The following is a 25,614-nucleotide window of genomic DNA, read 5'->3' as shown; positions in this document are numbered from 1 at the left end:
TTGTTACAAACTACAGAATTACTTGGCATTTAGTTCAGAAAAATGTCCATGTCCTGCTTGCATTTTTACAAGTTCAAAGTGTGACCTTTTCAACATACATCTTCCTCTTTGACTGTTTTACCATATGAACCAGATAGGCAGAGTACATCAGTATTTGTTAACCGACTCTTAAGTTTCTCTTATCTCAGCTGTGACACTCTGCGAATCTAAAAGATGTTTTTTGCCTCTTGACCATTTTCAAACTTGCTTAGCTTTTGAGTTTTGACATATACTTTGAAACATCTATGAATATGTCACTTCCATTTCCTGATAACAAATATAACATTGTTTCCTGGGATTCACAGAAAGTCACACACACTTTTTTTTTTTAATCCTACACCTGACTTGTCTCAACCAAGAATTCTGTTCCTTTTGTCTTTGTTTTACTTTGTATACCATTACCAACATGATGGTGTTTTACTTTATTTTATTTTAATTTTAATTTTTTTCATTTTTATTACTATTTAATATTGTTTCTTTGTATCAGTATACTGCTGCTGGATCATGTGAATTTCCCCTTGGGATTAATAAAGTATCTATATATCTATCCATCTACTGATAGGAGTGCTTTTTTATTTTATTACTCAGTTTGACACAGAACAAAAAAAAATCCAATCAGTACTACTTTACACATATTTATGTTGTATATGAAATCTAATCATTACCAACACCAAATTTCCTACCCAATTCAGAGGGCTCTGTTAACACAAACCCCAGGACACAGCAGTCCCTCATTTTAAAATGTCACAAATCTTCCCCTTGGGACAAATAAAGATCTGTCCATCTATCCATCTCTCATAGAGTGCCTTTCATATTGATCTAGCAAGGAAGCTTATGAGGTTTGTTTTTTTTCCCTTTTTTTTTTGTAAAAAAACATTAATACATTCTTGCCAAATTCTAAATGGCTTTGGATTGTTCCTCACAGTGTAAATTTGATTTTCTTTTCTAATTTTAAGAAGTAGAAGTAGAAATTCCCTTGTTTAACTCAACTGAAATAATCTTATGGGTAAGTAGTGCAGTGTAAGATCACAGTAGATCTTGTAAGACAGTGGGTTATACTAGATAGTGTTTTGATGTAATTGCTGTTTGTCTGATATTTTTGTGTTTACGAAGATTTTTTTTGCAAATGTGGTTTGAGTTTAGAGCATTTCTAAAACATGTTCTAGTGGGGCAGGTGCTTGATGAAACTGTTCACCGTTTTGGTTTGGCCTGGATATTTTTGGCTTATTTTTGAGATCAGTGTATAATTTTTTTGCTAATTGCTAAAATTGTAATGGTAGCAAGTTGAGGCTGTGTTTTTATAATAATTGTAAATTAATAAACTAAACATGGTAAATAAAAGCTAGACTTTTCAGAGTTTTATATAGTTTTCTTTTATAATTAACATGAATGCAGTCTATTAAAGTATGGTCATATTTTCTGCATTATTTATTTTATAACTGGCTTATTCAGTTAACAGTGGTATAGAACTGGTGCCGATTTTGGCACTACTGGGCACAATGTGGGAAGTACACATGAACAAGGCTCCAGTGCATTGCCTACCACACTCGGTTATACTTAGCACTTGTTTTCCACTAAAAGCAAGTTTTAGTAAAAAATCCATTGTCCCTATGATTTGCTGCAAAGACGACTCTACCTGACTCATAGTCACTTATTAGTTGATTTGCTTTGAAGTAGATAGGAAAGTTAATTTGTATAACCAAGATATTTAGTGTGTCTGGAGTTTGCAATCACAGTAATATGCTGCCAAATTAAAATGTGCATGAAAGGGTTCCCAGAATATTGCACTACTGGCTTATTAAAACGGCTTACTGGTATGTGAAGTGAGATGTTTATAAAAGCAATTTGAGGAGATGTTTGGCCTGTGAGAAGTGGTTGATTGGAAACGCCAGTAGTTAGAATGATCAGAGTACTGTAGACGTGTGCAGTTTTGTTGATGGAGAAGCATATGAGTACAGAGTTGAGAAAACGGTTTGAGGTAGAGGTAATAAATTGTGTATCGAGGACAACTTGCCAAGTGAAGTAAAAGATAAGAATGAACTCCAAGAGTTGTTCTTTATAGATGAATTGTCTTCTTTCAGGTTGTGTTGTCAGATGAGATCACGGTTGCAGCAATTTTGGTGGATGAGAGCAACCGACTACTTGAAGAGGCTAAAAGTTCATCTGATCCAGGTAATTACTGCACATTTGCGGTCGATAAGCTGAGAGTTGCTCTGAATGTTCCAAGCATGGCTGGGGAAATTTTTTTAAGATCCTAGAATTGTCCAATCTGTTGGCTGATGTTAATTTATGGAATATATTGGCTGCAGTTCCACCCCTGGCTGTAGTGTCTGAATGCTGCAAGTGAGTAGTGGTTGTTTAGCTACTTATTTACTAATTTATTTGAATTAGAAGGGACCAAAACAAAAACGGATGATCATTCAGGAGATCAGCTGTCTCAACATGGAGATGACGGGAATGATGAGGAGCACAAAGAAGAGGAACAGGACAGCCAAGGAACTGCTCTGAAGGCCAAGTTAAGGACCAATGAGCATGGCCGCTTCCTTTGTCAGTTGTGTGACAAAACGTTCAAAACGGTTAGTGTGAGTGTTTTGCCATAGCAAGAATTAGCTGTGGTGTTCCCTATCAAGTCCAGGGACTGAGCTTGTGGGCCCTGGTGACCTTAGTTAGGTGTTGAGATGGATTATAGATCCTCCATTTTTGATCTTAGGAAGCAACTCTTTAAGAACCCCATTGCCAAATATGGCATACAATTAAAGACTTGTCCAGTTTACAGAGTTCATTTGTAGTAGAATCTTTGCTCTTTGGAACCATTCATGATGTATGATGTTGACTCCTTTGAAATTCTTCCCTGTTTCAGGGCAACATTCTCCGTGCTCATTTAAGCACCCACAGTGAGAAGAAGAATTTCCGGTGTGAGCTGTGTGGCAATGCCTTCCGTACAAAAGGTTCTCTTATTCGGCACAACAGGCGGCATACAGGTAAATGTTGCCCTGTTGGGATATGTTTCAGAGGTTCTAGTATTTTTATTCTTTTTGAATAGCTCCCATTTGCAGAGATCCAATTAAACAGCATATTTATTCTTACAGATGAACGTCCTTACAGGTGTAGCCTCTGCGGGTTATGCTTTAGGGAGTCCGGAGCACTGACCAGGCACTTGAAATCCATTACACCCTGTACGGAGAAGATTCGATTTCATCAGTGCAAAGAAATCCTGGTCAGCAAGAATAGCATTCAAAAAGGTCATTGTACTGCTCAACACTCAATGGCTGCTGGCCCTGGCTAGTAACATTGAAACCATCCATACAATGTACACTGTCAAACATTCCTCCCTTCTCTGCAGTGTCCAGTGATGCCGAATTGGACTCTTCTGTCTATCGTCTCAGGCCAGCTGAGGAGCAACCATCAGTGGTGGAGGTTGTGCCTGCTGAAGAGCACCACGTTGAGCAGGAAGTTCACATGCAAATGGAATTGGAAAACACAGGGCACACAGAACAGGTGGGTAGACCTCTGCTTAAACAAAGGGTGCAGTTGACAAAGAGATCTTTCTACAGGGAGAGTTACTGGACCTGCTATTTCTATTTTGAGTTGATGTCATTGACTCTAATAATTGTGTACAAAATAAATAAATAACTAAACCTTCCCTTCTTGAATTCTGTGAATTTGTTAGCGGTCAGTAAATGCCCCTCTCTTAAACTCCATTTTCTTTTTTTTCTTTTTTTCATTTGAATGCTTAAATAGGCCCTTTAATGGAAGAGTTAAACATTATAGATCTGGAGCTATACGGGAAAGTCATGATTTCTAGTTGATTTTTGAATTGTTTAGAAGCACTTGTTTCAGCAAAGAACAGAGAAATGGAATAAGGGAGCTACTTATGTATTCTCTTTTAACATATATTTATTTTCCTAGATCACTACATCTGAGTCAAATGGGCAATCCAGTCACTCAGAGACTGATGGCAGCAGTCTGATTAACCAGGCAATAATCAGTTCTGAAATTGGTGCTGAGGAGGAGGAGGATGATGATGATGATGATGTTGATGACATTGATGATGAAGATGAGGGTGAGATAACTGATGGTGAACGTATGGAGGACATCCAAGTGACCGAAGAGTGTGTGGAAGTGGGCTCCGAAGAGATGGTGAGCAAACGTCAAATGTAGGAACTGATGGAATTATGCTGGACAAAATACTGTAACATCTGAGCATTTGTTTGACATTTTTTTCCATAACTGATTCTCTGGTTTCATTTGAAAACCAGACTGGCTAGAATTTTATTACAGGGGCAAAATGTTTCAGTTCATACAACTCAGATTTAAATTTACATTTAATGAAATTGTGAGTTTTCTGCAATTGGGGGTGGGGGTGGGGTATGGTGAGACAAAAGAAGGAATGGAGGCCCATAAATTATGTATGCTTTGTGTTTCCAAATGGCATGGATATGCATGGACCAGTGAATCAGTATTCTAGTTATTTACCTGTACAGAATTAAAATATTTCGAGGAAAAGCTGAACCATGAGCTGCATCAACATCTGATATATGGTATATTAGATGTGATCAACAAGCTCAGTTAACATTCTTTCTGGAAAAGAGATCATTGGGGAGTATCTTTAATTGGTTAAGTTTATTATGTTAAAACTCTGCTAAGTGCATGTTCATTTTTTAATAGTAATCCAATTCCAACATGCTATGAGTTTCTGTGTACATTAATTTCTGCTCTGCATCATATATTAAGTAGGGTGTTGACAGGCAATTAAAAAAAAAAAAAAATAGTAAAGCCAAAACTGTGCTTTTCAAATGAGTTGATGACCTTCTGGCTGTTTCTTTTAAACATGAAAGACAGCAGACATTGAGAAGCACTAAGGGCGTTTGATATAATTAAATGGATAATGAAACTCGTATGCCTGTGATAGAGGAGAATTCTTGAAGGAGAATGTTTAATCTCTATTGGTTCATAACCATCCTCTTTTCCTTAAGTTATGTATGCATAATAATGCCCAGATTTTTTGACACCATCTGTGTGCTTGATGTAAGGCTGAAATAAAAAAAAAAAAAAATTATTAAGCTGTTTCCACTTTAGCTGTGAATACCCTTATCTAAAGACGTTTATAGGCTTCAACTCAGACACCATAACAAACATTGTAAGCAGATCTCATTGATCCCTGATTTGACCTGTGGTATTAAACCTTCTCTCCCTGATGAACAGTCTCATATATTGGATGAACATTAAAATACGAAGTATTAAGTATACAGTCGTGGCCAGAAGTTTTGAGAATGACACAAGCGTACAGGGTACCATTCCACTGTAGGGCATTATTTCTTAATATCTTCTTCTTTAGGCTGCTCCCGTTAGGGGTTGCCACAGCGGATCATCTTTTTCCATATCGTCTTGTCCTCTGCATCTTGCTCTGTTACCCCCATCACCTGCATGTCCTCTCTCACCACATCCATAAACCTTCTCTTAGGCCTTCCTCTTTTCCTCTTACTTGGCAGCTCTATCCTTAACATCCTTCTCCCACTCCGCATCTCTCCACTGCACATGTTAAATTATTCATAACTGAAATCAGCTCTACATGTTTGATTCATAATTAATACAATTGTGGCCAAAAGTTTTGAGAATGACACAAATAATGGTTTTCACAAAGTTTGCTGCTTCAGTGTTTTTAGATCTTTTTGTCAGATGTTTCTATTGTGTACTGAAGTATAATTACAAACATTTACCATAAGAGTAAACTGTCACTTTCAAGTATGTATTTTTTTGCTTGTAAAGTGTTTGGCTACGCATGACCGCTCCCTTGCTTGTTGTTTACAGGAGACTTCAAGTAGAGAGTCTGACTCTAAGAGTTACGCCTGTCCTCACTGTAGTCGTGTCTTCAGTGGACCAAGTTATCTGCGCCTGCATATTAAAGGACACTTGGGTGAGGACTCAAATATGTGTGGGCCCTGACATGTAATGGGGTAGAGGGATTCTCTTATTGAGAGATGGGATGCATTTTTTTTTTTTTTAATTTAAGGACCATTCAGGTTGTTGTGGTGTAGCTGTGAATCTTTTCAGAAAAAGGAAGGAATGCTGAGCAGTAGACTGTGTCATGTGATTTACTTTTACGTTCCAGGTTACAAACCCTTTAAGTGTCAGGAGTGTGACAAGGAGTTCATCACAGGCTACCTCCTGAAGAAACATATGGAAGCACACATGAGTGAGAGGCGCTTCAAATGTGGGGAGTGTGGGAAACTGTACAAGACCATAGGTCATGTGAGAGAACACATGCGAGTTCATTCAGATGAGCGACCATATTCCTGCCACAAGTGTGGCAAGGGCTACAAGACTAAGGTAGAATTTAAACGGCTGTTACTTTGCTCATGTAGGCTAACCTGTGCTGTTGGCATGCTTAGAAAATATCCATTTTCAGCTTTTCCTCTGTTCAGCCCAAGCTCATATTTGCACAGATATATATATATATATATATATATATATATATATATATATATATATATATATATATATATATATATACTTCAAGTGGCAATGATCCAAAAGTTGCCATTTGACTCCAGTAATCAAAGTGAATGTACTTGCAGTCTCGATCAAGCCTCGTTATGACATTAGTGCTGTTCTACGTTTCAGAATGCTCTCCAAGTGCACCTTCGGACTCACTTTGATGAAAAGCCTTATGTTTGTCAGTTCTGCTTTCGTGGGTTCAGGGAAAAAGGCTCCTTGGTGCGGCACATCCGCCACCATACAGGAGAGAAGCCGTTCAAATGTTTCAAGTGTGGACGGGGTTTTGCTGAACATGGCACCCTGAATAGACACTTGCGTGCTAAAGGTATGTATAGCATTAAAGTAAATAACAGCAATTCATACTGGCTTTGGGATGATGATTGTAGAGAGTCTCTGAGATGTTTGTCAAACTTATGTTCTTACATTCTTATTAATGAATAACCAAAAGGGGAGACCATTCAGTCCATCATGCTTAATTGTTTAACTAGCAGTTGAGCTGACATAGTATCTCATCCACATACTACTTAAAAGTCGTCAAGGTTTCTGCTTCAGTTACATGGCTCTGTAGTTTATTCTAGATTCCCTTAACTTTTTTGCGTGAAGAATTGCTTTCTGCCTTCAGTCCTAAATGCACCCTCCCTTGAGTATGTGATTCACTGGTAAGATGAAAGAATTCTGCTGGATGTACTTTGAGTTCCTTTCAGGATTTTGAAAATCTGGATTAGGTCCCCATACAGTCTTAACTGCCCGAGATTACAAGTTGAATTCATCGAGTCTGTCAAAGTACAACATGTCATTAAGTCCTGAGATGTTCTTAGTTGCTCTCCTCTGCACAGCTGTTTTTCTGATAGTACAGTGACCAAAGTAGCACTCAGTACTCTAAATGCAGTCTCCTTAGTGAGTTATATAAATTCTGAGTAGAATGTCTCTTTAATTTTATATTCAACTTGTTTTTACAGTATAACCTTGACATTTTATTTTCCTTTTTTAATCACTTCTATACATTGCTTAGATGAAGAAAATATCGTCAACATAAACTCATAAATACTTTTTAGAGGTTGCCTCCTTTGAGACTGTGTCTCCTATCGTGTATTTATAATTGATGTTCTTTTTGCTCATGTATAGCACTTTGCACTTTTCTACATTAAATTACATTTTCAAGTGATCACCCAGTTCAGTTGTAAAGCTTGTCCAAGTCATTGTGATTTGTTTTTTCTTCCTCCTCTGTGTCACCCATTGCTCCAATTTTAGTATCATCGGCAAATTGCACAAGTAAACTAAATATATCAAAATCTGTCATTAATGTAAATCAGGAAAAGGTAATAGTCCCAGGAGAGACCCCCGAGGGACTCCACCGATGACCTCACTCCACGTGCAGCATTCTGCTCTTATCTGTTCTCTTTGTCTCCTCCTAGTTAACCAGCTAGAGATTTAGTTTTACAGGTTATCTCTGGTGCCTGCAGCTTCTGGTTTTAGAATGTATCTTTGATGAGGGATTGCATCAAGTGCTTTTTGAAAGTCTTAAGAAAATTATCTTGTATGCTTTTGCATTTTTTTCCATTACTGAAGTTGCATGTTCAAAATATCTGAAACATTGGTTTGGCGAGATCCCCTCATAACTCTGTGCTGACCTACATTTTAATTTAAAATCCTGAGTATGTATAAGAGACAGAGGTAGTGTTTGGGTATTTGCAAGAATAAAGCAATTTTATAAATTTTGCTTCTTACATGAGCAATCCGTATTGGAATTTAAAGCCATCAGTCTGCCTTTGTATCTTGCATCACTTCTAGTGACCTAGTGCTGAACTCCTGGATGGCTTGCTGGCTACTGAGACGTCACTAGATTGACCTTTCTTGAAAAGTAGGCAGCTGATGTTAGGCACACTATACGCGTAGCGATGCAAACAGTTAGGAGGGGAGGTTACACAGTGCTTTCCAATGTTAAATTCCCTGTCCTGCAAATGCAGGTGGTTGCTTTGCAGGTACAAAAGAGTCTGAGCCTGCAGAGGTGTCAGAGGAGGACAACACTGCTGACAGCATAGCTGCCACAATTATTTCAGAAGACCCCCACACTGTGCTTGTTGAGTTCTCCTCAGTGGTGGCCGACACACAGGAATATATCATTGAGGTAAGCGAACTGGGGGTCATGGGTGTCACAGCCCTTTACGTTTTCTGCCTGATGTTCAGGATCTTATTTCTGCTTTTTTCTATGCAGGCCCCAGGAGAGAGTGCAGCAGGAGTTGAAGAGACTGAACTGATCCATGATGACCAGCAGCAGGTGTGGCCTCTTTCTTACTTAACAGTTTAGTGAAGATAATAGCATGACCCTGAAAGTGTGTTATAGAGCCCAACTCAAGTAAGAGTATTGTTAGTAGCCATCGTTGTATAAAGCAAGTTTAGATAGTAATAGGCAAGTTGAAATACTCAAGTAAAAAGAGTAGATTCCAAGAATAAGTTTAATATGTAAGCAGGGTGTGTGTTTTTTTTTTTTTTAAGTGCCCACAATAGGGGGAAGCCAGAGCTAATATTTTGTAATGATGAAGGTAAATCTAAGTGTGTACTCGCACTGAGCACATTTATTCCATACTGTGCCCAAACATGACTATCCTCCCTCCTTACACCCCCACTGGCCTGCACTCACACTGTGCTTAACTTTCTGGGCCTGGGCAGACTTTTTCATGACCATGTGACTTTGTGTAAAGCCAAAACAAGATCTGAACACAGAGTGACAGCATGCATGTCAAAATGATCTTTCTATTATAAAAAAAATATATATATATATATATATATATATATATATATATATATATATATATATATATATATATACAGTGGTGTGAAAAACTATTTGCCCCTTCCTGATTTCTTATTCTTTTGCATGTTTGTCACACAAAATGTTTCTGATCATCAAACACATTTAACCATTAGTCAAATATAACACAAGTAAACACAAAATGCAGTTTTAAATGATGGTTTTATTATTTAGGGAGAAAAAATCCAAACCTACATGGCCCTGTGTGAAAAAGTAATTGCCCCTTGTTAAAAATAACCTAACTGTGGTGTATCACACCTGAGTTCAATTTCGTAGCCACCCCAGGCCTGATTACTGCCACACCTGTTTCAATCAAGAAATCACTTAAATAGGAGCTGCCTGACACAGAGAAGTAGACCAAAAGCACCTCAAAAGCTAGACATCATGCCAAGATCCAAAGAAATTCAGGAACAAATGAGAACAGAAGTAATTGAGATCTATCAGTCTGGTAAAGGTTATAAAGCCATTTCTAAAGCTTTGGGACTCCAGCGAACCACAGTGAGAGCCATTATCCACAAATGGCAAAAACATGGAACAGTGGTGAACCTTCCCAGGAGTGGCCGGCCGACCAAAATTACCCCAAGAGCGCAGAGGCGACTCATCCGAGAGGTCACAAAGACCCCAGGACAACGTCTAAAGAACTGCAGGCCTCACTTGCCTCAATTAAGGTCAGTGTTCACGACTCCACCATAAGAAAGAGACTGGGCAAAACGGCCTGCATGGCAGATTTCCAAGACGCAAACCACTGTTAAGCAAAAAGAACATTAGGGCTCGTCTCAATTTTGCTAAGAAACATCTCAATGATTGCCAAGACTTTTGGGAAAATACCTTGTGGACTGATGAGACAAAAGTTGAACTTTTGGAAGGCAAATGTCCCGTTACATCTGGCGTAAAAGGAACACAGCATTTCAGAAAAGAACATCATACCAACAGTAAAATATGGTGGTGGTAGTGTGATGGTCTGGGGTTGTTTTGCTGCTTCAGGACCTGGAAGGCTTGCTGTGATAGATGGAACCATGAATTCTACTGTCTACCAAAAATCCTGAAGGAGAATGTCCGCCATCTGTTCGTCAACTCAAGCTGAAGCGATCTTGGGTGCTGCAACAGGACAATGACCCAAAACACACCAGCAAATCCACCTCTGAATGGCTGAAGAAAAACAAAATGAAGACTTTGGAGTGGCCTAGTCAAAGTCCTGACCTGAATCCAATTGAGATGCTATGGCATGACCTTAAAAGGCGGTTCATGCTAGAAAACCCTCAAATAAAGCTGAATTACAACAATTCTGCAAAGATGAGTGGGCCAAAATTCCTCCAGAGCGCTGTAAAGACTCATTGCAAGTTATCGCAAGCGCTTGATTGCAGTTATTGCTGCTAAGGGTGGCCCAACCAGTTATTAGGTTCAGGGGCAATTACTTTTTCACACAGGGCCATGTAGGTTTGGATTTTTTTCTCCCTAAATAATAAAACCATCATTTAAAAACTGCATTTTGTGTTTACTTGTGTTATATTTGACTAATGGTTAAATGTGTTTGATGATCAGAAACATTTTGTGTGACAAACATGCAAAAGAATAAGAAATCAGGAAGGGGCAAATAGTTTTTCACACCACTATATCTTGGGAGGGAGATTAAGGAGACGAGACATGATCATCTTGGAAGACACTTTGACATCACGCGAGAGACAAGGCAGTGATACAGCATTTAAAACAAGTTCACGGACATCCTAACCTAGCAGTTGTTGGAATGCTTTTGGCAGGCACACTTCATAAAACGACAAGCAGAACACGCAGCAAGCCAGCAGATGATCCGAACGCTTCTCCTTAGAGTGCGTTCATCACAAAATTCACAACGCGAGTGACAAAGACATGAAATGGCAAAAGGACAGCTGCTGTACAGGCTTTTAAATGATCGACGGGCAGCACGACAAGCAGAACATGCAGCTCGACTGCAGCAGCAACAAGCCAGCAGATGATCCGAAGTGATGAAGTGAAAATAATGCACATGTAACAATTCCCATGAAAATAACAATCTCTTTAAATTGCATATCCAGTAAACCAAACCCAGGGGTGGGCGACTGACGCGAGCAGGTGGTGGAGCCCCCTAGTTTTACTTAATTTTGTTGTAGTTTTGGAGTCGTGTAGGGCAGGATAACGCTCTACCCTCTTACAGATTTGTTGAGTCTGCGGCACAGTGTTTTGCTGTTAATCGTGCTGAATGTACGAGAAGATTTTTACGGAGACAAATGATGTTAAGGGAGGAAATTGCATCTTTTCTTGCCAACTACAGTTCACATTCATGTATAAGGTGAAAATAAAAACCTTTTTTTTTTTTTTTTTTTATATAAAAAACCTCAAAAGAATATTGAATGAAATGAGAATTGCACCGTCTGACTTGTCATATCATTGACGTCATGTCTGTTTTTTATACTCAGGCATGTTTAGCAATCACACTACTGAACCGTGCTTAGGCCCAAGTAGGCCTGGCATGGAGCAATCACATTAGGACAAATGTGCTTGGGCACAGAACAAATTGCCAGTGTGAGTAAACTCTAAAATTTACAGCTTATTAAAGTATTAGGATCCAGTGATTACAGTGTTTGGGTAGAGAAAATTGGTAATAAATAAAATTTTCATATAGTATAATACAAAAACCTGAAAAAAAACCAATACATCATTTTTTTATTTTTATTTTAAAACTATCGATTTCTTTGGTTTTGATGTGAAGGAAAAAAGTTCACTAACACTTATATCACCCATGTGAAAAGCTACTGCCCCATTAGTCACTTAGTCAACCAATGAACCAAATTTAAATAACGGCTTAAACTAGGCAGGGCACACCCCAGCTTGACTGCTGCCATTCCTATTGAGTCTAAACATCACTTAAGCAGAACCTTTTCAGCGATGCGATGTGGACTAAAAAGTCTCAACAAGCAGCATGCCATGCCTTACAGTTGAACTAAGAAAGAAAGAAAGTTGGCTGAAATATATCCATCAGGAAAGGTTTACAAAATCTCCAAAACCCTGCGACTCCAACAAACCACTGCGAGAGCCATCATCTTCAAATGGAGACAGTTTGAAACAGTATGAAATCTGCCCAGGAGTGTCTAGCCTATCAAAATCGCTCCAAGAGCGCATGGGAATACTCATCTAGAAAGTTATAAAAGAACCTAGATGTACAGGCCTGTCTCAGCTTATTTAATGACCGCACTCATTATTCTACCATTTGAAAGACATTGGGGAAAAAAATGGCAGAGCTGCAAGGCAAAACCCACTAATTGATTAACAAGAGGAACATAAAGACTCAAACATTTGACAAAAACCACCGATTGCCCCCAAAACTTTTGGAAGAATGGGTCCTGTTACATCTGGTGTAAAACTAACTGAGCTTTCCACAGTTATAACATCATGCCCACAGTCAAACATGGTAGTTGTGGGATGGTGTTTACATTGAACAATGGCAACTACAGACTCCAAAGGGTGGAAGCAAGCCGAAGCATCTTATGAATCCATGAAACATCTGTGACACCAGTTGTCCCAAACATTATGGTGCCCTGAAATGGGGAGAGCAGGTAGAAAAAGTGTTGCCATTTTTACACGGTGGGACTGAAATGTTTGTGAATACTCTTAAAAGAAAGTCTGCAAAGTGCACTTTTAATCGCATCTACATTTTTTCATTTGTAATTTTAAACTGTGAAGCAGAGGGTTAAACCAAGGAAAATGGGTCATAATCCTAAACCTTACTGAAGGCACTGTATATAGTATACCTAGACTGAAATTTTGCTAATAGTTTATATAAGGTGTTTTGTTTTTTTTTTTTCAGTATTGTAGTAAGAGGATAAACTAAAGAGCAGGTGATCTAGGAACAGCAAGGGGGGGAAGCAAAATGTACAGAAAAAGAAATGCAGTGTTGGATATTCATTTAGAGCAGTGGTTCTCAAACTGTGGGGCGGGCCCCACTAGGGGGGAGTGAAGTAACAAAAAGGGGGCGCAAAGATGTGAAAAAAAGAAAACCAGAATCGAAAATATGAAAAATACATCTATTGAAACCAAAACAAATTAACTTAAACTACATTCTGATACTAGAAAAATAAATATATAGTTAGATAAATGTCAATAAAAGTTAAGTAGGTATAATAAAATATGCATCTATGATATATGAATAATGAAAAAAGAACAAATTGGTATTAGTGGGCTCCTTTCAAAAAAATGTTAGGGGGGCGCGATTAAAACTGTTATGAAACCTTGGGTCGCAAGTACGTAAAGGTTGAGAAACACTGATTTAGAGTGTGAGTGGCATGCTAGTAACTACAGGTATGTAGTGGAAATAGTGAGTAATTTGGAGATTATAAGGAGCACAGTGGAACTACAGTTAAACATACTTTAAGTAAATCTACTGTAGAGCTTAGAGAAATTGGTGATTATAGACTATTTACGTGATTGTTTGAGCACCACAAGGGAAAAGCAAACTAGTACTGGCTTTACATTCTGCATTCTTGTTCTTCGTTTACTGTTGTATGTTGCCAAGCTATGTATGTATTCTTTATACACTCTTCAAACATTTTTCCTCATTTTCCATGCCATTTTGTGAGAGAATTTGCTTAGACTTTGTAGATTGTAGCAGTTAGTCTGCCGCTGTCGGCCATCCTGTGCATCTCTGTTTCTCTCAAACAAGAACTACTACGGTGACGTGTTTGGTTTTTTTTTTTGTGTTTATATACAAAACGTATGCTTTTAGTATGAGGACAGTGCATTATTTTACCAAGGTGGCTACAAAAAATGGTCAAATAACCGTAACAGGTGCAAACCACTCTGAATGGCCATGGACATCAACCACTGATGAGAAGTGGCAAGTAGCTAGGACCATTGTTCATACTGACAAAAGAATAATGCTTTATAGCAACAAGAGGTTCTGCATTTGCAAATGATGACAAGGAGAAAAAAACCCGTGAATAACGGTCTTTACGTTCGGCCAGAAAACCTTTTTTTCTTTTCTAATGCCACTTAGATGCCTGTAGACTGAGGAGATGAATGTACTGAAAAATTAAAATAAGTGATATTTCATTTATATGCTGGAGTTTTCCCTGAGGATGCAAAAGTAGAATTTGAACATTAGTGGAGGGTTTGTCTGAACTTTGATCATTGTAGCCTTTAAAGGGGTGCCTTATGAAAAGCTTTATGAGGGTCAATGTAAAGAAGCTGAACATTCAGGTTGGATTAAAGTTAAGTGAGTTATGGTATGAAGATTTGTTCCCGAGTATATCGAGGTTAAGTGGGATCATACAGGGGTCAGTGCTGAGAACCGTTTTTAATTTTTATTTTATATAAATGGCATAAAACAAATGTTCTGAAAGACACAAAATTAGATGAAGAGATGTTGTACAGTCAGCAAAATTTTGACTGAAGGAGCTGCACATAATTCAGACGTAGGAAAGATATCTAACAAATAATGTTTAATGTGCATACATAAAGGAGTAAATATTTGATGCAAATATACACTCGAGGGTCTGGAGCTTGAATCTGTGCCTTTTTAGGAAAGAATTGGGAGTTCAATTGGAGACCTTCAAATCCCAACATGAAAAAATGATGAGCCATTTTGGTTCAATCTCCTGTTTAAGTCTTACATTTAAAATAAAAATAACTGCAATTTTAAGTTGTTGTTTGTGGACAAATTAACTTTGATTTCTCTGTTTTTAGGTGGGCAGCCACATTATGAAGGTAGTCCAGCAGATAGTAAATCAAGCCAGTTCTGGTCACCAGATAATTGTTCAAAATCTTACTGTGGATGAAAACACAGATGTGGCAGAAGATGGCGGGGACACCATTACCATAGCCACACCAGAGAGTCTGACAGAGCAGGTGGCTATGACACTGGCATCCGCTATTGGAGAAGGTACCATCCTGACCACAGAGGGCAATTTGGAAGCTACTGAGGGGACAGTTACAATGTTGGCCTCTCAGGACATTGAAGTGATGGAACATGCAGAAGAGTATGTCATAGCCACACCAGAGGAAGTAGAAATACAGACGGTCATTGTGTAACCACTAGGGCGATGCCCTGGTATTTGTAGCTGACCACCTGTACTGCTGTCCTAACTTTTTTTACAGCACTCATAACCATGCATATTATGCCTGGTTGCTTGTACTCTTGTGGCTGAGAGTGTCTCCCACAGTGATGACTGAACAGAGCATATTTCTATGGAAAAAGAACATTTCAACAACAGTTGTCACCTAAGAGACTCCTAAAAGGAGCTGAAGGTGTTTTTGACATCTACATCATGCCGGAATATGGCTAACATAGCAGATAATGATCTCTACTGGTCGACAGTCGACTGGATCAAAGTGCCTTGGATAAGAAACTCGAGCAGCGCCAATATGAAGCACATGGCGCCTGAGCTAGCAGGATGGACCCTTCCTTAGGAGGTGCGTCAGCTGCAGTAGCTTTGGCTAATCTGAGTGAAGGTAAGGAGGGACTGACCGTGTCATTGTTTACAAGTGTACAGAATGGAATCCTGAAAGGAAAAATGACTGCCATAGCTTTGAATTGCATCGCCTTGAACAGTGTGTGTTAATAAATCAGAGACTTCTTTTATATAAATATATTTATATATTTTGGTCTATCAAAACATCTTTTCTCCCCATTCTCTTACCATGATTGATAAATAAGTTTACAGATTGTTCTCACATTTTTACAGCTTTTTTGGGAAACTGCAACTCGCAAGGGGAATGTCCAAGTCACGTTGGCACCTATACCACACAGAACACACACACATCCACACCTATGAAAAGTCTGCCGTACGGCCTGTAACGCAAGATGTTCTACCAGCTGAGCTGTATTCAACGGACAATGAAAACAGCAATTGTTGCATAAACATCTTCCGCAATAGCAGTGACTGTGACAGGACCCCCAACCCCAGCTTATTTTAGGCATCCCCATCATCTGGTTTTCTTCTCAGAAGTGTTGATGGGTTGAAAGATCTCTTTCAGATTGGCCACAAGTCCCTTAAAGTAAATGTTTTGCTGAGTGATGTGATTTTTCCCTTGCGAGTTATGACGGCGATGGCACAATAGTAGACTTCTCAGCTTGTACCACTCATTGGAGGTCTTGTTACTAAGAGACAGGTAGAAGTGGAAAAATGTGTATCCCACCAGCAACAGGAAGAGGAAGATCAGAAAACCCAGCATGAAGACAATTCGAGGGAATGTCAGGAACAGATGCTGTGAAAGACATGAAGGAAATTGGACATGTTTAGAGCAAAAACGCTAAAGTTAAAATGTCTTGCGCTCATCTCATTTCTTTATACAATGTGTATGATGAAGTGAAAGAAATCCAACAATAAGCCTGGTTGGTTAATAAGGGGTGTTAGAGGCTGACAGTTGTCTTGCTTTGTCAATTTTGCATACCTCAAACTCCATCTCTGTCTTTACTTTTATTTTCAACACAAGTCAGCTTTCTGTATCAAATGGAACTCCCAAGTATACTGGTCGGGCAATCTACACCCCGACTCCAGATTATATTTTTACATCTGTCAGTCATTGGACTAGCATCAGGTTATTTATTTTCCAGTACAGAAATGTAAAAATGCATAAAACTTGACCTCCCTCCATGGAGTTATTTTGGTTTTGATACAACATACGGGGGTTATAAATATACATTGAGCATTCCTTAAAAGAACAGTTCATTATAACTTTATATTAAATACCCTGTTCTGAATGGTGCATGCCTGATGGAAGAACTTCTACTGAACATCCATTACCTGAATGATGAAGAAAAGCCCAACTGGATGTGTCAGTCCGCTGTTGTCAATGTAGGTTGCATTGATGAGATCTGAACTAAGCACCGCCTGCAAGAGTAGCCCACCTGTCAGCAAAGTAACACTTGCTACTGCAGCGGTCAGCGTGACCAGGTAAGCAAGGAAATATTTAAGATTGAGAGCACCAATGCAGTTGTTCACCCAGACACAGTGGTGATCAAAACGATGAACACATCTGTTGCAGATCCCTGTTGGTAGGAAGCAGATGCATGTATTTCAAAGTAAGACTTTCATAGTCATGCCATATAAGTAGGCTATGCACCCAGGTATTAGTAATCTTGACTTGCCCCCTTTTGCTTTGCCTAGTAAGCAACCTAAATCAATGTAGCTATTATCGTCCTAAAACATTAATCACTAAAACCACTAGTCATCAGCAAACCAGAGGAAATGGCCTTCTAGACTAAATTACTCTTGTCCTCTGGAATTACCTTTTAAAGTTCAACGTGCTTGTTCTAAAAACGTATGACTTTACACTAAATTGACATGCACTTATAACCCTAGCTGACACTATCACATTCTTACATTTTCATACTACTTTTTTCCAGCACCCACAACCCTCCTCCCTAAAACCCAGATACTCTAATTCTTTATGGGCCATACAGCAGTGCTTTGAACGCGCTGGCTTCACAAATTCACATGTGGGGCAGGATGTGGCTTCCCGGAACATTAATCCATCATACGGATACACCTGAACAAGTTGGCCATGATTGGACCTGCTGATCGTGCCTGTGGAATTGAAAAATAAAAGAGAACAGAGGAATCATACTAAGGCCTAGAGGAGGCTGTAAACACCAGTGACAACCAAGAGACTTGCTTAAACTGACCAAGACATTAAAATATCTTGCTCAAAACCTCAACAATGTGTTGATCATGTAGTCCAGCTAACTGCCCCTTCCTATATTCTTCAGAAGATTCTTGTTTGGTGCAAGACCCTGCATGCCAACTGCCACCTAAGCTGGGTGTGGGATTTCAGAATTCTTGCATAATGAAATGAGGTAAGCTCTGGGCCAGGAGTCTCAAACTGAGGTCCTAGAGGTTTTCATGCCAGCCACTTCTACAAGTAGCAGCCAATGGTATATACCCTGTTGCCTCTACTTTAATTTATTAGGTTTTTAAAATTGCCAAACTTGTTTCCCCCTTAATATCTATCTATATATATATATATATATATATATATATATATATATATATATAATTCACTAAGGCAACACAACCATGGAAAGCACACCGGAAGGGGCGTGGATTCACTAAGCCGCCGACAAGTGAGACACCTATGGCGCACGCAGGAAGGAGCCATGCCCACCAACTCCAAGACCATTGGATATGACGACAACTCGCAGGGCCACGCCCACCAACTCGGATGCGAAGACACAGAAAAAATGGCGTCATTTATATTCGTCTGTTGTAGAGGCCACATGCAGTGCAGGTCAGCTTAATGTCATGTGCATGTCATGCACCTCCAAGCTACGTTGACTGTTCATAGAGGCATGTTTCTCGCGGAGGTGAATCGCCATATGCAGCGTGTGAAATGGTTTGCGAGGGGTATCCCATGGGATCCTTAAAACAATCCTTTACAACTGAGGTTAAAGCACAATGAAGTGAGCAGTCTTTAAAAAACGAGTTTTCGGTTACGACGCACGACTGCGTGCACCATAGCAAACTGTTTTACACGCTACATACAGCAATTCGCATCGGCGACAAACATGCATCTTCTTAGATGCTCCTGCACTTTGTACACACCCCCCTCCCACTTCGCTACTACCGTGATCTGGTGTCTTGGTGGTTTATATATAGAAAGGCAGCCAAAACTGCAAAGAGCAATTAAAAGTCTAGAGTTCCATCTTTTCATTCACTTTCTGTTGTATCCTCAGACCCTCCCTTTTTAGACAACTGTGTCTTTCCAGAAGTGTTCAACCATCAATAAATAATTAAGCGGCGTTTGTTATGCCGAGGGTTCACTATTGTGTTGTATTTTGCTCTCGCCAGAGTTAAATCTTTTCATTCGCTTATTGTTGTATTCTCACACCAACCCGTTTTAGACAACCGTGTCTTTCCAGAAGTGTTTAGCATTCAACAAATAGTTATGCATGACATTTAGCGTGTGTCTACCCGGCGTAGGTAAGCCGTTGAACCCCGTTCGGGCTGCAAACCGTGGAATTCCTACTAAGTGCGACTCGTATGCTCCCACTGGTTGTGTCCCTACCCTTTGTACACACCCCCCTACCACCTCGCTACTATCGTGGTCAGGTGTCTTGGTGGATTATATTTAGAAAAGCAGCCAGCGACTCAAGTGACGAGTTGGAGGTGGGCACATGAGCGGGCAGTACATACTGAACGAGAATTCAGCAGACTAGCATGACGGACGGAGCTGAATGGACGTCGTCCTCCTCTCCTCCCGTTCCACACTCCACGCCGTGCACCCCCATCCCTCCGTCTGGCAGGAGAAGGCGCGATTGCGGTCCGCCAGTTTTTAGTCACGGACGATTGTGTGTTGGTTCGTTCCGTGCATTGTTACAATGTTGCTTTTCTTGCTAATTTATTACATTACCGATTTTTCAAATGTTAATTTTCTCCCAGTGCTTAAAAATTATTAAAAAACCGGCCTGATTATGCGGCGTATGGTACGCCGCGGGTTGGCTAGTGTGGTATATTGATGTAATTATATGGCTTGGCAATGCACAGTCTTAGACACATCGGGAATTTCTTATATTGTTCAGATTATTTTCCTGGGAGCATCATCTTTGTTTTTAGACCGAAAGTGGCAGTGTCTTTACTGTTAACTGTCAGATATTTAAAGAAAAATCAAACAATTTAGGGTCTGAATTTTAAAAAGTGGGTCAATTAAAAATCAAGGTATGTTCCACTGGCAACAGTAATGAGCTACTTATTTAAAAACAGGCTGGATTAAAAACGTGCAGCCACTGCAGCCCTTGGGGATCTCATCCCGCTCTAGGCAAAACAGCACACTATCTCTGGCTTACTTCTTCTATCTTGCACCCTACTTGTGTACTGCACTGTAACACCTGCAGGCAGCTTCTTTTATCATACAGCATGAATGAAATACAATACAATTTATTTGTGTATTAGCCCAAAATCACACAAGACGTGCTGCAGTGGGCTTTAACAGGCCCTGCCTTTTGATAGTCCACAAGCCCCAAAAAAGACCCTTGTAGGGAAAAAAATGGAAGAAACCTTGGGAAAGGCCGTTCAAAGAGAGAAACCCTTTCTAGGCAGGTTGGGTGTGCAGTGGGTGTCAAACAAGGGGGTCAATACAATACACAGAATAGAACACAAGTAATCCTCAATACAATATGTAAAATACTACAAGTACAGAGCAGAATTCAACAGTAGATATTACATAATACCACTTGGATTTGAAAATGATTTAATGTTCGTCACAAGCTAGGCTGGGAAGTGTAACTATTTACCAGGATCTTTGGTGCTGCATCTATAGAAGAAATAGGTCTTCACAGCAAACAGCCAATAAGGCCACAGGAGGCCGTTAATTCCAAATCCCATTTCTCTGCAGTAGCCAAAAACTTCAAAAGTAAACTCCCCGTACACAGCTGCCTCCAGCATGAAGTGTAGGGCCACAAACAGACGGTTTCTGAAAGAAAAGAAAAAAAAAGACCAGAGTCAGTTTCTGACTTATTGGCTCAACCACAACCACCACCGTCAAATCAGCCGGCTACTCACTGCTGGTGGAAAAGACGATGGAAGGCACCACGTAGTGTTGTTTGCAGCCATTCTGGCAGAAAAAGGGAAGAGACCTGGTCAGGAAAAAAAAAAAAAGCCTTCAAAAGGGACAGGATGCATGCCAATGCTAAGAAAATGTTTCATATGTAGGAGTGAAAATAAGAAGAGGCCCCTCATCTATCCCACCATAACAAGTATGGATGTGTTGTGGCAAAAGCTGCCAGTACAGAAGCTGGAATTACTCATGTTTCAATCCGCAAGCCATGGCAGACAGGGGTCCTGCTGTAAACAGACCAGTAAAAATAATGGCTTCAGTGAGACATCTGACACTGCAAAGTAGGCCGTGGCCTTGAGCCAGCTTCTCAGACAATTAGGCTAATTAAGTAGCCTGGAATGAAAGGGACGGAACACGGCTGGTTTTTGGATGTGCGGTGACAACTCAGTGAAACTCGGATAAATAAGGCTTTCAGTTTCTTGGCACATAGTTGAACTGCAAAATGTGTGTTTTTTTTTTTTTTTATTTGAGGATTTGAGATCCAAGGGATTTCATAGGAAGTTCTTACACACTGCCTCCTCTAACTAGACAGAGTTTGTAAAATCCAAAATGAGAACACAAATTGCCATAAAGTAAGCACCCATCCTTTTTCTAACCTGCTTATCCAGTTCATGGTCTCAAGTGAGTTACTGCCTATGCCCACAGCATTGGACACTTAGCAGAAATGTATCCTGCATAGTATACTGTATCTGTCCACCACTGTGCACACCCACCTACATTCACAACATCAGGCCAACAGCTCAGTCAAGCAAAGGACTGTGCAGGATTAGAAAAAACTAAATTCAAATCATAATATGGAATAACAACTAACATCCTCAAACCTGCCTAACCCAAATCAGAGTTGCAGGGTTCACTCACATACTGGAGTCACAGGAACAATCTGGAATTGCTAATTAACATTACTTTAACAGTGCAGGCAGATGACAGGAGCACGTGAAGGAAAACCCATGCAGAAGATCTGAATCCAAAATGCTGGATCTGTGAGGCGGCAGCACACTGGGTCTGCCTTATGGTTTTCTCCTGGTGGGAAATTCCTTTACACAAGCACTCCATGAAACAAAAATGGATGAACGATACAAACTATTGGAGTTCTGTGTATTATGTGAATAGATCTGCACTAATACAAATGTAGACACAAGTTAGAGTCATCAGACACGCAGCAGTGTTTCACTCATCTCCCACAACTTTCTGCGTCTGTGTTATTCCGGTCTACCATACTTTCTTACTACAGTAATCCCTCCTCGATTGCGGGGGTTGCGTTCAAGAACCCCTGTGATAGATGAAAATCCGCGAAGTAGAAACCATATGTTTGTATGGCTATTTTTATATATTTTAAGCCCTTATAAACTCTCCCACACTGTTAACATTATTAGAGCCCTCTAGACATAAAATAACACCCTTTAGTCAAGAGTTTAAACTGTGCTCCATGACAAGACAGAGATGACAGTTCTTTCTCACAATTAAAAGAATGCAAACATATCTTATCTTCAAAGAATGCGTGTCAGGAGCAGAGAATGTCAGAGAGAGAGAGAGAGAAAAGCAAACAATCAAAAAATCAATACGTGTTTTTGGGCTTTTAAGTATGCTGACGCAACGCGATAAAGCAGCATTTTTTAGAGGAGCGTCCGTATACTCTGTGCACACAGCACAGAATGTCAGAGAGGGTGAGAGAGAGGAAAGCAAACAATCAAGCACCTCGCGGGAAGCATATCGTATATCATTGAGGAGTTTTAGTTAATATGTAATACATGCTCTGATTGGGTAGCTTCTAAGCCATCCGCCAATAGCCTCCCTTGTATGAAATCAACTGGGCAAACAAACTGAGGAAGCATGGAGCATAAATTAAAAGACCCACTGTCCGCAGAAATCCGCGAACCATATTTAGATATGCTTACATTTAAAATCTGCGATGGAGTGAAGCCGCGAAAGTCGAAGCGCGATATAGCGAGGGATCACTGTATACTATTCAATTAGCTCCATCCTTTAAAGTTTTTTTTTTCTCTTCATTCATCCATCCATCCATCCATCCATCTAATTTCATAAAACTATGTATTCTAGAAGTATCAGTCATAAGGCAGGAAGTAGTCCAGGACAGGATGCCAGTCCATTACAGGGCACACTCACTCATGCACACACATACACACCCAATAAAGGGATTTTGTCTTGCAGATGTGAAAGAAACACTAAAGGACCCAAAGACAAATAATACAGACACAAGGAGATCATGCCAACCCCTTCAGAAGGAGGTCCAAACCCAGTCTCCTGGTGTTTAGATTTACAAAACCTGTGTACAAAAAAACCAAAAGACGCCCAGAATGTGTGTGTGCAACTTTCCATGCAGAAGTCAGATTTATAAAAGAAAAGCTGATTAGAAAACTTGCATATATTTAAAGCAACTCTGCATCATCCCTATGCAACATATTGGAGAAACTGGGAAATAACACCTTTGATCAAGTAGAGCGATGCAGCCAAATCAGGTAAATGATGACTCATGCATATAATAATTCATATCTCTGAGCCATTTTTATAATGTGCGTTTAACATGACAAATGTATTAAAGCTTAAAAGTGACAAATATGATGTACAGGTTCTCTATATTAGTTCTCTTTTAAGAGGGCCAATTCCGTGTTTAATGGCACTGAAGAACTTTTATGGTTTTTCATCAGCTTATTTAGGCTACCTGTTGTCAGTTCTCAGGGAACTAGTTGACAGGTCAGCAATACTTACGCCAAGTTTCACTCCATCACGCCTGCTCTTCTGAAAGTCATTAACTGACCAGCAAGGATCTACATTCAGTTTTTGTATGGTGTGGATAAACTTACATAAAACATAACATGTTTTTGCCAACACAAAAAGTCAATTTGCAGCAGTGTCCACTTTTCCGAACGTAATTAGGGCAACTGACAATAACTTACATGGCAATAAGTGCAGTAGGCAATAAAGGAGTTTTGCTTTTTTTTAACTGTAAGCAGTGACATTCCATTAATGAAGAGTTACCTGTGATGTCAAGATGAGTCTGACAAGCATTGTGGCTCAAAGGCTTGGGTCAACACATGATTCATGTATTTTGAGGCAAGTAGCTTTGGCAGAGATAATGGTACCATATGTGGTGGCAGGTTTGTTGGTAAGGCAACTGGCTGTACCCTTGGTTTTCATATGGCCTATACCATTCATTGTAACAGCAATCATGTCATTACATGTGCCAGGTGACAGTGGCTAAATGTTCTGACCACCTCTCCCCAAATCCCAGAACACAGAGGAGAGGCGCTATAGTGCCATACATGCTCTTGTTCACTCAGTTGTGGACACCAGTATAGGACTAGATGCATCAGGAAGACGGCTGCTCTACCAGTCAATGAAGTTCAGCAATATCGTGATTGCGCATATCCGACGTTGGTTAGCATAGTCCATGTATGGTTGTTTCACGGTGGCACATTCATGTACGCACACTTAAAAGATGATTGTGATTTAAAAAGGTCAATTGTATAGAAATGTGCATATGCCACATTTTATAAGTAAGATTTTTTTTTTGGTGTGTACATATTGTGATGCATGAATCCATGCAAAGTGTTATAAATATGACCCCTGGACCTCTGAGGCAGCAGCACTATCATTATCTTGTGACACTGTGGTGGCTATGTGGGGTACAATATCACATAATGGCAAGCAGACTGAAAAAGCAAACTGTGTTCAGTACATTCTGTAATTATTAGACTGAGACAAAGGTGATGCGCAGACACTAACCTTGGTGAAAAAGTCGCCCAGCCTTCCAAGTGATGTCTCCACCTGGCTGGTATATGTGCACATTAGGAAAATGCAGCCCAGAACGACTATGCCATAAATTGCAAATAATGTCAGAAAGTCCATTTTGTTATCTGAAACAGAGAAACAAACCACATAAAAAATGTACAAAAATTAACTCTTCAGTCGAGAATAATTGTGTCACTATCCTTCTATTAGTCCTCCGATTCAGCAGTGAAATGCGGTGCACCTTCTTTAAATTTGACAAGGTAAAACACGGCCAATGCCTGAAAGACAATATTCACTGCAAAAAAAGTGGGCAACAAATCGCCATGCAGATACCAACGCTCTACCCTTCTGAAAAGCACTGAACTACTTTCTTTCTGGTGTATGACGTGTAAAAAGAAGCTATCCCTGAACGGGACGTCAGTCCATCATTGCGCATATTCATTAACACCCCCATATTCACACACAGGACAGTTCAGATAAGTCAACTAACAAGACCTGTTCAGCTTTGAGACAAAAACCCCACGTCCACACGGGGAGAACATACACGGAGTACACCATACACAGTGGAGCACTTATAGTAACCACGATCGAAAACTAAGGGCGTCCTACTCGGGTTTTATACAATTTGCTTATGGTACGTCTCACTTTATATATAATAAAAAAAGGAAACTAGACCTATCTGAACTTTGCCGGTTCACCTCTTTGAATGCGTTCCGAAGGGGAAAGTTTTCACGGTTGCACCGTTGAATTTTCACATCCGGAGAGAAAATGTGATTGTTATACTGTCTTTTTTCACTTCCTTGATTGCAAAACAATGTAATACATGCAGCACTCCGAAATGAAAAATAGTGCAGTGCGAAACATAAGTCTTTTTCCTTTAGTTTTGACTAGCGATTGCGAACTAATACTCTTGAAAGTTAGTACTCACATGAGCACGAACTTCCGCTTGGGGA

The 25,614-nt window shown here is 39.8% G+C and overlaps 2 protein-coding genes across 6 annotated transcripts in view; one reads left to right on the top strand and one right to left on the bottom strand.

The window, feature by feature from the left end:
- The window catches only part of e4f1 (E4F transcription factor 1), a 26,343-nt gene extending 10,395 nt beyond the window's left edge, over window positions 1–15,948 (top strand). Inside the window, exons 3-14 of one of the 2 annotated variants that reach the window (XM_039773932.1) lie at window positions 2,121–2,211; window positions 2,434–2,615; window positions 2,900–3,020; window positions 3,129–3,281; window positions 3,383–3,537; window positions 3,949–4,179; window positions 5,851–5,956; window positions 6,152–6,369; window positions 6,664–6,862; window positions 8,505–8,665; window positions 8,753–8,815; window positions 15,044–15,948. In XM_039773932.1, coding sequence (XP_039629866.1) covers window positions 2,121–2,211; window positions 2,434–2,615; window positions 2,900–3,020; window positions 3,129–3,281; window positions 3,383–3,537; window positions 3,949–4,179; window positions 5,851–5,956; window positions 6,152–6,369; window positions 6,664–6,862; window positions 8,505–8,665; window positions 8,753–8,815; window positions 15,044–15,388 — 2,025 coding nt within the window. In that variant the 3' untranslated portion in view covers window positions 15,389–15,948. Of the gene's footprint in view, window positions 1–2,120; window positions 2,212–2,430; window positions 2,616–2,899; window positions 3,021–3,128; window positions 3,282–3,382; window positions 3,538–3,948; window positions 4,180–5,850; window positions 5,957–6,151; window positions 6,370–6,663; window positions 6,863–8,504; window positions 8,666–8,752; window positions 8,816–15,043 lie in introns of both variants that reach the window. The other variant, XM_039773931.1, reaches the window with a different exon arrangement.
- Window positions 15,920–25,614, bottom strand: zdhhc4 (zinc finger DHHC-type palmitoyltransferase 4). Of its 4 annotated transcripts, none has more exons than XM_039773936.1 (7): window positions 25,590–25,614; window positions 24,656–24,786; window positions 20,857–20,930; window positions 20,589–20,767; window positions 17,761–17,886; window positions 17,104–17,348; window positions 15,920–16,564 (listed from the first exon to the last, which is right to left on the bottom strand). In XM_039773936.1, exons 2-7 carry the CDS (start codon window positions 24,776–24,778, stop codon window positions 16,283–16,285), a joined length of 1,029 nt encoding a protein of 342 aa, XP_039629870.1. In that variant the 5' UTR covers window positions 24,779–24,786; window positions 25,590–25,614; the 3' UTR covers window positions 15,920–16,282. The 4 variants fall into 4 exon arrangements, with proteins under 4 accessions (XP_039629870.1, XP_039629868.1, XP_039629869.1 ...); XM_039773934.1 differs by lacking the exon at window positions 25,590–25,614 and adding an exon at window positions 25,337–25,574; XM_039773935.1 differs by lacking the exon at window positions 25,590–25,614 and adding an exon at window positions 25,360–25,574.

This window comes from Polypterus senegalus, chromosome 13, assembly GCF_016835505.1.
Source record: "Polypterus senegalus isolate Bchr_013 chromosome 13, ASM1683550v1, whole genome shotgun sequence".
Taxonomy (NCBI): domain Eukaryota; kingdom Metazoa; phylum Chordata; class Cladistia; order Polypteriformes; family Polypteridae; genus Polypterus; species Polypterus senegalus.
The sequence above is the reverse complement of the archived record's forward strand: the minus strand, read 5'-3'. Positions and strand labels throughout refer to the sequence as shown.

Bases quoted from the DNA above. Each gene is read 5' to 3' on its own strand.
- zdhhc4 (XM_039773936.1), bottom strand. From the start codon at position 24,778: ATGGACTTTCTGACATTATTTGCAATTTATGGCATAGTCGTTCTGGGC. The intron at 20,768-20,856 runs GTGAGTAGCCGG...CTTTTCTTTCAG, and splicing joins CATCGTCTTTTCCACCAGCA to AAACCGTCTGTTTGTGGCCC. The intron at 17,887-20,588 runs GTAAATAGTTAC...TCAATTCCACAG, and splicing joins ATGCAGCACCAAAGATCCTG to GCACGATCAGCAGGTCCAAT.